General features: G+C 39.4%; 1 protein-coding gene across 1 annotated transcript in view; it reads right to left on the bottom strand.

The window, feature by feature from the left end:
- The window catches only part of LOC150108468 (dynein axonemal heavy chain 7-like), a 990,001-nt gene that overhangs the window by 739,825 nt on the left and 236,738 nt on the right, over positions 1–13,438 (bottom strand). The window contains exon 14 of the mRNA XM_090390473.1: positions 4,469–4,615. Within this exon, the coding sequence (XP_090246599.1) occupies positions 4,469–4,615 (147 nt within the window). The remainder of the gene's footprint in view (positions 1–4,468; positions 4,616–13,438) is intronic.

Below are 13,438 nucleotides of genomic sequence, written 5' to 3'. Positions count from 1 at the left end.
ACTCAGCCCACTTCAAAGCCAGCATAGAAAACCTTACACTCAAACACACTGACATAATGGTCAGTTTTGATGTCTCCTCCTTATTTACGAATGTCCCTCTCAAAGAATCCTTAGAGCTAATCCAAGCTAAATTTCCTCCCGATATCACAGCCCTATTTCAGTTCACAATGAACTCAGGCTATTTTGTTTGGCAAGGAAAATTCTACAAACAAATAGAGGGGACAGCCATGGGTTCTCCACTCTCCCCACCCTTGGCCGACTTTTATATGGAGACTTTTGAAGAGCAAGCCTTGAACTCTGCCCCACAAAAACCAACCATTTGGCTTCGCTATGTAGATGATGTATTCGCTATTTGGCCACATGGCTCCGATGCACTCCTCTCCTTCTTAACACACTTAAACAACCAACACCCCAGAATCAAATTCACCCTGGAAGAGGGAAAAAACAACTGCATTCCGTTCTTAGACACACTAGTCACCCGCCAGCCTGATGGAACCTTGGTTTTCTCAGTATATAGAAAACCCACCCATACAGGCAGATACATTCACCAACAATCCCCCCCCCCTCACAACAATATGGAGTCATTAAGACACTACACAACAGGGCTAAACTTATCTGCTCGAATGACAATGCCCTAACCACAGAACGAAACCACATCCTCAACACGTTCTCAGCCAATGGCTATCCCCCCCAAAAAAATCCAAAAAATATTAAAACCAGTAAACCACAATCCCCCCCTCCCCCTCACAACAAGGATTACTCTAAATCCATCACCATACCTTACATCCGAGGCACCTCAGAAAAAATCACAAAAATCTTAAAAAAATATAACTTAACTTCTTGTTACAAACCACATAAAAAATTGGCATCCCTGATCCGCTCAACAAAAGACCAATCCCCCCCCCCCCTAGACCTACCTGGTGTGTACCAGGTCCCTTGCAGCTGTAAGCTGTCCTACTTCGGCCAAACAGGCAGGACAGCAAATATTAGAATTTCAGAACACAAGGACTACATCCGGTTTCACCAATACAGCCACTCTGGTCTTGCTGACCATGCTCTGGATACCTGCCATAGAATACGGTGGAAAAAAGCCAAGATAATACACCGTAGCAAATACAGATATGAAAGGCTTTTCATAGAATCGGCTTCAGCCCTAAGAAACGAGCCTAACCTCCACAAATTTGGCTGCATGAGACTTCCTCAAATTTGGGAAACCTACATCAGAAGACCTTCAGCCCAATCGCCCAAGAATACCAACATCTCCCGCTAGAGAGCACCATCAGGACTTTAGGAGAAATAACAGCTTCATTCTTCTTACTCATTTATTGTTTTTGCTGTGCCTGCATGCACGTATCTTGTACCTAAGTTCTTGAAAATGGCAGCATGACGTTGCCTAAATATAGAAATATATTAAAATTTATTTTAATGTATATCCTAGTACGTTGTAATTTCCTGAAATAATATAGTGAAAATGCATAACCAACGTCTAAGCCTTTCCACGAGAGTTAGAGGATTAGTTAATTAGAGAGTCCATAAAGTCTGCTATCCAGAAAGGAGAATGAGTAGGATAATTAAGGTGTTGGACATGAGGAAGAAACAAGCAAGAGAGTTAGTGGTGATTGTGGGGACAAATGATCTAAGCGAACAAGGAGCATGCGAGGAAGAATATCAGGAGGTTATTGAGAAGAGTGAAAGATAACACTGTAATTGGAAATGTTGTCGACGTATGAGCTTCAGCATGAAATCTGAAAGAAGGTACTTTGGAGGCAGTACAAAATAAATAATGGTAATAATCAGTTACATGAATAGTATAAAGTAAAGCCAGGAGAGTGACTCAGTTAGTAAGAACAACAAAAGTGCAGTATGAGCAGAAATTGGCAAATCAGGTGAAGAAAAACCCTAGAGAGTTTTTTTAGATATGTGGCAAGTAGAATGAAAAATGATCGTGATAAAATGTTAGTGGATGAAAATGGGAGAATGGTGACTATTGAAGACGACATAGTCGAGGTGTTCAGTGATTCAGTGAGGTGTTCATCAGGTTGTTTTATCCTCATCAGGGTGGAATCATGAGCAGTACACAGAACATAGACAGAGAACATAGGAGAGGATGGCTTAATTGTGAGTGAGCAGGAGATATTTGAAGAAATAAATAACCTTGATGTCAATATGGTGATAGGATTTGATAGCATGTCACCACACATCTTAAGAGAATGTTCCAGGGATTTGGCAGTAGCATTGGCATGTCTGTTTAGTAAGAGTCCTACAACAGAACAGGTTCCAAGTGAAGAAGTAGGCAAAATAGTTCCACTGCATAAAGGTGGTGATAAGGATGTTGCTTCAAATTATAGGCCAATCTGTATATCTGGATTTGTGGTGAAGATACTGGAGAGATTGGTGAGAAGTATGATACAGAAATTGGTTGATAAAAGCAGTATTCTCTGTGGTTATTAGTATGGGTTTGTTAAAGAGAGATTATGTTTTGCTAATTTACTTATGTACTATAACAAGGTGACAAATATCTTGGACAGAGGAGATGCATATGCAGTGATGCACTTGGATTTTGCAAAAGCTTTTGATAGACTGCCTGTTAAACTTTAACACGACAACATGTTAAATAAACTGTAACAGATGGGATTGGATAACAGATTTCTTAGTTGGATCAGTGACTGTCAGATATGTATCAGAAAATTGTATATTGTGGGGTGCAGCATCCCAAAAGAGGAACATTACTAGTGGTGTACCACAGGGGTCAGTTTTGGGAGCATTGTCGTTCAGTTTGTATGTTAATGATATTGAGATGGGTTTAATTAGTGATATGCAGATGATGCAAAATTGGGGAGAGCAATGCAGAGTCACATGGATGTTATGACTTACAGGAGGACTTGAACAGATTGCATGAATGGGCAGGTAAGCGGAACTGCAGTTCAATGTTGCATAGTGTAAGGTTTTGAGGTTTGGTAAGCAACAATGGGATGCAAAGTATATACTTGGGGGGAAACTTTAAAGGAAGTAGTGTAGATGAGAGATCTAGGGGTGATGGTGGACAAGGACCTGAAATTGAGTGGACACATTTCACAAGTTGTGGAGACTCACATCAGATAATGGCAATGATGCAGATGACCCTGATGTGCAGAAATAAAGAGGTTATGATTCCACTGTATAAGGTCTTGATCAGGTCATATATGGATTACTGTGCACAGATTTGGTCACCAGCTTTAAATGGTAACAAGCAGAGGAGTGAAGAGAAGGTTCTTTGAATGGAGAGTGGTTAGTGAGTGGAATGCATTACCTGAGTGTGTTGTGAATGTAGACACATTGAATCAGTTTAAGGCATGGTTGGATGAGCATTGTGTGCAATAACGTATACCTGTCACGATGAGCCTCTGTACTCTGACTCCATGGATGGCAAATGTTAATAATAATAATTTTATCCAACTCAAATTAATCATAACTAAATGGTTATCAATTCCTATTTCAAATCCTCTGTATACTTTTTTATCCTGAACTACTGTCAAGATATCACTATCAACAATTATATAGTCAGTGTGACTTTTCTTATTTCTTGTGTCTTCTTTCCATATGAATTTGTGCACATCTTTATGTTGGAACATGGTTTTAATAATGATTAGTCTATGTTCTGGATACCAGGTTTAAATGGTGACAAGCTGAGGAGTGAAGAGAAGGTTCTTTGAATGGAGAATGGTTGATGAGTGGAATGCATTACAGTTACTTGTTGTTGTTAATTGTTGAAATCCAACAATTACTTATTATTTTTATTAACTTTGCACTTTTCTCTCAATTTTCCTAAAACATTTCTATATAGGTTGGTCGATTGGTAGAGCCTCTGCTTCTAATGGCTCACAAAAAGTTAAGCAGGTTTGAGCATGGTTAGTAGTTAGAAGGGAACGATCGTTCAATGGTGTTGGCACATTCTCCCTTGATGAGTCGTTGGACTCCCTGGAAGTGTCACATAATAATAATAATAATATGGTAATCATTTCCTACTCTGCTGTTCAGATCTCCAATAAGAACCAACTTTTCATTTTTCTTTGTGTCAGCTGCCTTCTCTGCTGCCTCAAAAAATTCCTCAAAATATATAGGCATGAACAAGTCTCATTGTCCAATTCCCCATTCTGATATTTGCTCTTTATATTCAAGAAGATTATACTCACATTTAGTCTTGAACACTATAGGTGCTACTTATTTTCCCTGATCATTATTGCATGAATCTTATAACACCTGTATTTGTTTACAAGGTGTTATAAGAAGAATGTCATGTGTTTTTGTATACTTTGTTTTGGTAACATCTTAAAGAAGCAGGCTACTTAACTTTGTCTTAAAAATGGAATATTTTAGCATCCACTTGCTAGATAACCTAACTTAATACTACTTTAAAATATGCATATCAATGACAACAAATAAATAGAATAGTAATGCAACTATACACATGCAATAATACATAGTTTACCTTCAGGTTATCAGGTAACTCCGATCTACCTGCATATCCAGGATTCATTGTGATGCACACATAGCAATTTGGATTCAAATTTAGTTCTGTACCTTCAAATGAAAATCGTTCTGCCTTTGCACGTACAGCACGAATAATACACAAAATCTATAAAAGGAAATCAATAAAGCATTATATTTAAATTATATTTGAAATTACAATTATTTATTAATTATAATCACAATTAATTTAAATATAATTATAATTACAAGCTGAAGAAGGTGGTATTGAATAACATATGAGTTAGATGGGATCTGACTGATGGCCAAGTTGTGTAAGATGAAGCAGAAAAAGGAGTTGACCAGTGGCATGTCTCAAGATCTCTTTTGGGATCAGGCTGTATATAACTTATGTGTTACTGATATTTCATTTGGATTAACTATGGGTCTCCAACTGTACACTAGTAGTGCAAAGTGAGGAAAATTATAACTTGGCAAATGAGTAGAGTTATAGTTATAATATTAATAAATGCAATGCAGTACAGTTCGGAGTGCAGAGATATCAGACTATGTAATTAGTGGAACAGTGCTTCAGGAAGTCAATGAAATGCAGGATATATTATTATTATTATTATTATTATTATTATTATTCAGGCCTCCAAGGAGTCAAAAGACTCATCGAGGGAGGTCCTTTCTAAGACATAAAGTCTGTCAAGACTCATCGAGGGGAAGTCCCCCCCTGAGAAACACAAAGTTTATCATACCACTCCTTAAACCCACTGACCGTTCTCGCTCCCACCACTCCATCAGGCAATGCATTCCACGGCTCAACCACCCTCCACACAAAGAAACCACTCCTTACCCTCTTGCTCACAGTTTCCTTTTGTAACTTCCAGGGATGGCCTCTTGTCATCACTCCTTCCCGCTGATCAACCAAGCGAAAGAACTCCCCAGTGTCAACCCTGTAACCACCTCTCAACAGTTTAAAAGTCTCAATCATATCACCTCTCCTTCTTCTATCCACCAAACTCTGCAGTCCACATTCTCTAAGCCGATCCTCATAACTATCCTTGTACAGCCCTGAAACCATCTTTGTCATCCGTCTTTGTATCCTTTCCACGGTTAATTTATCCCCTTCAAATCCTGGGGACCAAATCTGAGAACAATAGTCCAAGTGTGGTCTGATCAGAGACTTATACAACGGAATGATAACCCTCTTATCTCTGCAGGTCAGTGTCCTTCTCATAATAGCAGCAATCCTCTGTGTTACCTTCACCACCTTTGCAATATGTCCCCTAAACTTCAGGTTTCTATCAATCATCAACCCCAGATCTCTTGTCTCCCCTACTTCCTCCAGTATAACTCCTCCCATAGAGTATGCAGCATCCCATCGATGTTTCCCAAACCTCAAGACCTTACATTTTGCTGCATTAAACTGACACCCCCATTCATTTGCCCATCTATCTAGCTTATTTAAATCCTCTTGCAGGGCTACCACATCTGCGCTATTACTAATAATCCTTCCAAGCTTCGCATCATCCGCAAACAACTGAATATCCCCCTGCAATCCACTGGCTATGCCATTGATATAAAGGTTAAACAATATAGGTCCTAGTACTGAGCCCTGTGGGACCCCACTTGTAACCCTCTGCCTCCTGGAAACTGCTCCACCATACACAACTCTCTGATACCTATCAGACAGCCAATCCTGAATCCAGTTGACCAATCTGACATCCAGACCCATGTGCTGCAACTTAAATATCAGCTTATCATGTGGCACCCTGTCAAATGCCTTCGCCAAGTCTAAGAAAATTGCAGTATATGCCTTTCCCTCATCTAATGCTCTTGTAACTTTATTATAAAAGGCTAGCATATTGCTAAAACAAGAGCGTCCTTTCACAAATCCATGTTGATTCTCACAGATAACATTACCCTCATCTGCCCAATGCTGTACACGGTCCCTCACTACTTTCTCCAAGATCTTAACAACTACTGATGACACACAGACTGGCCTATAATTAGACACTTCCAGTCTGTTACCACCCTTATGCAATGGCACTATCTTACCTTCCTTCCATTCCCTGGGCACCTTTGCCAAAGCCAGACTTTCATTGAAAAGCCATGTTAAGGGTATTGTCAATTCCCTAGCACATTCTCTCAAAACTCGTGGCGAAATACCATCCAGTCCCACAGCTTTACTGACATCCAGAGTACTCAGTATCTGAAACACACTCTCCTCCTGTACCTCCAGACCTCGTACCAGTCCTATCCCTCTAGCATTAAAACTGACTCCTCTAGGATGAAATACTCCAATAAAGTGTTCATTGAACAATTCCACTATGTCCTCTGCATCAGTCACTCTATTCCCATTTTTATCCCACAATATCATTCTTCCACAGTCATTTCTCCTCCTACTGGCCACATAGCTAAAAAATTCCCTAGGATTTTCTTTGGATCTTAGGGCCAATCTCCTCTCATATTCCAGTTTCACTTTCCTTACCACACGAGTCACTCTTCTGGCCTGTGTCTTATATTCCTCATGCATCTCTTCACCTGTCTCCTTATATCTCTTCCATAGCCTCTTTTTCGCATGCAATTCCTGTTTAATATTGTTTGTCATCCACTTTACTCCAAATTGCGCCCTCTTCTTCACTCGTGGTATACAACTTACCATTGCTGATAACAAATATTCTTTCACAATTTCCCACGCACTGGTGATATCCCGGCCTTCCAATTCCTCCCTCCATGAAACTTCCCGAAGTTGACGTCTAAGACTATTATAATCACCTGCCTTATAATTCCACATAAGTTCCCGTCTCTTTGATACTCCTGCATGTCTATTCATTTTCCAAGTCAAAACCATATGGTCACTCTCTCCAACTGGTGGGAGAGACGTCAACTCAGTTATTATCAACTCTTCTGATGCTATAACCAAATCCAAAATTTTTGAACCTCTTGTTCCCTCTGTTACATGTTGCCTAAGACATTTGTCCCTCAAGAATTCTAGAAATTCCATTCCCCTATTGTTACATGCATCTTCCTCTCTCCAATTTATACTACTGAAGTTAAAATCTCCCATAACAATCATTCTTCTTGCACTTGCCAAACTTAGCTGTCTAAACATCTCCTGGTCCCCATCCTCTGTGCTCCTGGGTCTGTAGCAACACCCCACTAAATATCCTGTCTTGCCTACCTCTACCTCACACCATACGCTCTCAAAATCATTTGTCTCACTACCTTCCAAATTTTCCACTCTTAGAGGACATAGGTCATCACTTATCATAAGCAGCACCCCACCACCACGCTTTCCCCTCCTATCCTGGCGAAAAATGCTATACCCAGTGACTTCTATTCCTGTTTTTATATCCAATTCTGTCAACCACGTCTCAGTGATCGCAATAATTTTTGGCCAGGCTGATGCTATCTGCGCCACCAATTCCTCTCCCTTATTCCGGATACTCCTGGCATTAGTATACAGCATATAAATGCCATTGTTTCTATACCCAGCATTATCCCTTCTAGACTCCACTGGGCTCAGTCTTACCTGACATTGTCTCCCTTCTCCCAAGTATCCATTCCCACAAGAGGCCACCCCTGCTATCATCCTCCCTGGGACACACTGACTCGTTCAGAACAGCAATCTCTCCAGATGCCTACGTCCTTCCTCATTCAAATGCAAACGGTCTCTCGCAAACAACTCCTCTCTTTCCTCAAACGCACTCCAAGCATCCACATATACCAGTCCTCTCTTGTCACACATTCTCGCTATTATGCCATTCAATATCACCGCTCTTCTGCTCAGCTCATCATTATCATACCTAGGCAACACGCACACTATTTTTCCTCTCTCTGTCTTCTTCCGTACAGTCTCAAGCAAAAATCTCATATCTCTCGCTGCCCGACTTACATTACCACTCAAGTCATTCGTTCCTACCATCACAATCATCTCATCCACCCTTTCACTTCTCTTAATTGCCATAGCCACCCTTTCTATTGTTCCTCCTGGCAAACACTCCTCACGCATCCTATCCTGAACACCACGGATCATTGAGTCACCATACATTATACCTCTTACCATTCCATCGCTCCTATTGTTTCCATTCTCTCCTCTTCTTTCATTCCCATACCTCTCTCTTCTACTGTTTCCATTCTCTCCTCTTCTAGCACTCCCATACATCTCTCTCATTCCCTCTCTCCTACTGTTTCCATTTTCTCCACTTCTAGCACTTCCATATCCCTCTCTCATTCTGTCTCTCCTACTAGTGTTTCCATCCGCTCGTCTTCTAGCATTCCCATACCTCTCTCTCATTCCATCTCTCCTACCGTTTCCATTCTCTCCTCTTCTAGCACTTCCATATCTCTCTCTCATTCCGTCTCTCCTACTGTTTTCATCCTCTCGTCTGCTAGCATTCCCATACCTCTCTCTCATTCCTTCTCTTCTACTGTTTCCAATCTCTCCTCTTCTAGCACCCCCATACCTCTCACTCATACTCCTTAAATTCTCTCTCTCTCCTACTCTGATTCGCCTTGCATTCATCTCTTCCATTCTCCTAATCTTATCTTTCATACTTCTGCTCTCATTCACTAGACATTCCACCTCCTCTTTCAACTCATCTATCTCCCGCTGCAGGTCAGTCACTCTTAATCTAAATTCACTCTCCCAAACAAAACCATCTCCTAAACTTCCACAGTCACTCACACCTTCCACACTATCAACCATTATTTTCTCATTCTCTCCTATCATACTACTCGTCTTCCTACTTTCATTCTCCGTTCCTGGAGCAACAAAGTCGGATATCGATATATCTAATGTAGTTATTTCCTCCAACTGCCTGCATTTTGCGCACATACGCTCTCCACTCTCTTTAACAAACCACATATGTAATTCCTTAGAAGCATACATGCCGCAAGTACTGCATGCCACAAAGTCTCTTATGATATTGCTAATAATCGAGTTCTTAAATGGCGGAGGACTTGGCGTTACGTCACTTGCGACTGCTGCTGAATCCACCATCATTCCTTACTGCCGAGTAGCGTAATCCTTAATAATTATTCAATTAATAAATAAGAGGGGAAAAAAGTACAAACATCAGAACATTTAAGTACTAATATAATTAAATAAAATGAAATATAACTAAATACAAAGTAACTTAGCTTCGTTTTGTCTTCCACCGTTACGCGTTCGATTCTGACGGTACCAACATATATTATATCGCGACAGCAACTAACTTCCGAAAAACAACCACTGAAGTACACTCGTATTCAGAGAAACAATTCAGCACTCAAAAACGTATAAAAACGGGAAAAAAACGGACTATTCACCGATTAAAAATCACTTTCTTCTGCACAGCTCAAATAAATCTCATCCAATTCTGAAATCCACTCTTCTTCACATCATATTGCTGCTATAATGAGAAGTAAATCAATAAATAGATATAAAGAGAATGTTGCTATTATATAAGGCAATGGTCATCACCTGGTTTTCATTGTGATGAGGAAAGACAGGAGAGAGTCCAGAAATAAATGACCAAGGTAATATTAGGGCTCAGGAATATTATATATTCTTGAGATCCACAATGATTATTATTCCAGTAAAATTCCCTCACTAATTGAAATGTCTCTACATTATGCAGAGAGAAAGTTGCATAAAAGTGTTATGAAAAAAGGCGTGATGGTAGATTTTTTACATGGAAAGTGGCAGGTAAATGGAAAAACTGCAGAATACATTGTGAATGCAGAAAACATAAATGAGTTCAAGGTTCAATACAACAGACTTATAGCTAGTTAAGTTGGTCTCTCATGATGAATCTGTTAACTCCATGGAAATTGCTGTAATAATGGCCTCAAAGACACAGGAATTGTCATGTTTGTACCCAAATGTAAGGAGTATTCAAAACAAGAGAGCTGAGTTTGTTGCATTGATTGAGTCAGTATGCTCAAAGATAACTGGAATAAGTGAAACTTGGTTGTCTGAGGAGGAGGATGCGATGTCAGGAATAGAAAAAGGATATATAATTTTCTGGAAGGATAGAAATGTAAAAAGAGTGGGGGGGGGGGTGCTGTTAATGATTGCAGAGAAATTGTGTTCACAAAGTGTGGAAGTTGACAGTGCATGCACAGATTTTGAGTCTGTGTGGTGTGAAGCTGAAATTAACATGCTAGTATATCTGATAGGATGATGTCATAGGCCAGAAAATGCAGGGAAAACTGATTGTGAAATTCGTGACTTATTTTTCATGGTATTAACAACACCACAAACACTTTTATCAACAAAGATGTTTTATTAATGCTTATATTTCACTGATTTTCAACTCAGCATCATCAGAGCACAACACACTTGTATGGTGTTGTTAATACCGTGAAAAATAAGTCATGAATAACCATCAACGCCTAAGCTTATGTTAGATTGATTGTGAAATGTTTAGGCAAATTAGGCGGGAATGTAAAAAGATAGTGATCCTGATGGGAGACTTTAATTACAGGAAACAACCTCCGCTGGTGCTACAGCAAACGTAAGTACAAATAATGACAATTATAAGAGTTCAGATTCCATGTATAGAGGCTTAAGTGCTGTGAGGACATCATGTTGGAGGCTTAATGGATTGTATACAGCACTCAGAAAGGATTAAAACAGAATTTAATACTTCCTATATTTCGTCTCAGTGGCTGAGACATCTTCAGGTATTACAAAAAAACTAATGTAACATATACACAAATACCACACAATACTAAGCCCAACCACGTAGGTGACACTAAAGTCCCTATGTAGGTGGGGGTGCCCTCTAAAGGCAGTTCTAGATGGCCTGGAATGTAAGGTGAGACCTCTGGTGATAAGTGTTTCCCAAATCTTAGGAAGCTTAATGCGACCATATTTATTAAGATTTGGTTGATTTTTAACTAGAGCTGCTGCTGATTCTAAGAATAGTCTCTCTTTTTTGAATTTGCTGTGGGGGAGCATGGTGAATTTTTTCCATGAGATCCTGTGAGTTGTATCCAAGACATGGTCAGCCAGACCTGACTGACCATAGTCGTGGTTGCAGAAGTATGACTTGTATTCCCCCAGGTAGATGGTTGTGATCTGCCTGTCTGTCCAAAGTATGCCAGCTTACAGGACACTTTGGATAGACAGGCAGATCTGGTGTAGGTGGCCTGGAATGTGTTCCAGGCCACCTACAACTGCCCTTAGAGGGCGCCCCACTTTAGTGTCACCCATGTGGTCAGGCTTAGTATTGTGTGGTATTTGTGTATATGTTACATTAGTTTTTTTGTAATCCCTGAAGATGTCTCAGTCACTGAGACGAAATATAGGAAGTATTAAATTCTGTTTTAATCCTTTCTGAGTGCTGTATACAATCCATTAAACCTCCAACATGAACAGTTCAGATCCCAGACTATGGCCAATGGCAAATCATATCTTACAGGAGTACTGAGTTCAAAAAAGGTCCATCTGAATGCTAAAATAATCAGTGCTGCTTTAGTCAGTCAGCCCGAGAATATATGGTAGGAAGTAACAACTCAAATAAAGAAACTAGGTATTTGACACTGGCAATGTTTTCGCGACAGTTGTCGAATAAAGAAACTCAACTTCGAAATTGGCTTATTTATTCTCCCACAAAGGAAAAGTATATTGTTTTGTTTGTAAATTGTTTTCATCTTCTGATTCTGCATTTATAATGAGCGGATTCAATGACTGGAAACAAGGAATAAAGGCCATTTCACATCATGAAAATGTGGCGGAACACAGAAAATGCATGATGACATACTGCAGTTGTTTAAAAGTGCATGGGCATATAAACACACAATTGTAATCCAATTCGACAGTGAGCATCAGTAGTGGATAGAAGTAGTGAAAAGAATAATTGCAGTTATAAAATTATTAGTGGCTAGAGGCCTGCCGCTAAGAGGAGACAACCAATCTATAGGCTCGCCTAGGAATGGCAATTATTTAGGCATTTTGGAACAGATCAGTCAGTTTCATCTATTTTTATGTGAACATACAAAGAAATATGGTAATGCAGGAAACGGGCTCCCATCATATCTATCAGTTACTATTTGTGAAGAATTCATATAAATTATGAGTTAAAGTGTTGGAAACTATTGTTGCTGAAGTACAGAAAGCTAAGTATTATTCCATATCGGTGGATTCAACACCTGATATCACACACACAGACCAACTGACATTTATAATAAGATATGTTTCTGGAAGTATTCCTAAAGAGAGATTTTTACAGTTTATTCCCATTCATGGGCATAAAGCAGATATTCTTGCTGACGTAATCACGACTTTTTTGGATCAAAATAATATACCACTAATGAACTGTAGAGGTCAGTCCTATGATAATGCAGCAAATATATCAGGGCATTATTCAGGATTACAGGCTAAAATTAAGGAACGAAATAAATATGCATTGTATATATACCATACACAGGTCATTCCTTGAACCTTGTAGCAAATACTACCTTAAATGTCACCATTTATTTTGAATTTGTTCAAAATCTTTACAATTTCTTTTCATCTTCACCTTATCATTGGGAAATAATGGTTCCGCATTTGGGATCTTGGCCAAAGTGGTAAAGCAATCGTGAAGAACTCGGTGGTTTGCAGATGCAGTAAGTGCTCTATACGAAGGTTATGAAGAAATCAGATTGAGTTTGGATGATTTAGGAGGGAGTCAGAAATCATTAGAAACACAGCTTACAGCTCAGGGTTTAAGAGACAAACTAGACAAACTAGAAACAAATTTTCTGACTATTTTTTTGGAATGACATACTGAAACAATTTAACAGTGTGAGACAAGTCATCCAAAAAGAAAGCATGAACTTATCTACTGCGATGAAATTTCTTAAGTCCTAAAAGGCATTTGTAACTGAGAAAAGAAACTGTTTTGAAGACTATGAATCCCAAGCAAAAGAAAAGTCACGAGATAAGAACTACCAGGATTCATATAGACAAATAAAACAATGCAGCAGCACTCAAACATTTGCAGATGGT

The sequence above is a fragment of the Typopeltis vanoorti genome, chromosome 3, assembly GCF_054136105.1.
Source record: "Typopeltis vanoorti isolate ZY-2024b chromosome 3, IOZ_Tvanoo_1.0, whole genome shotgun sequence".
NCBI lineage: Eukaryota > Metazoa > Arthropoda > Arachnida > Uropygi > Thelyphonidae > Typopeltis > Typopeltis vanoorti.
This window is presented reverse-complemented; position numbering and strand designations above follow the sequence as displayed.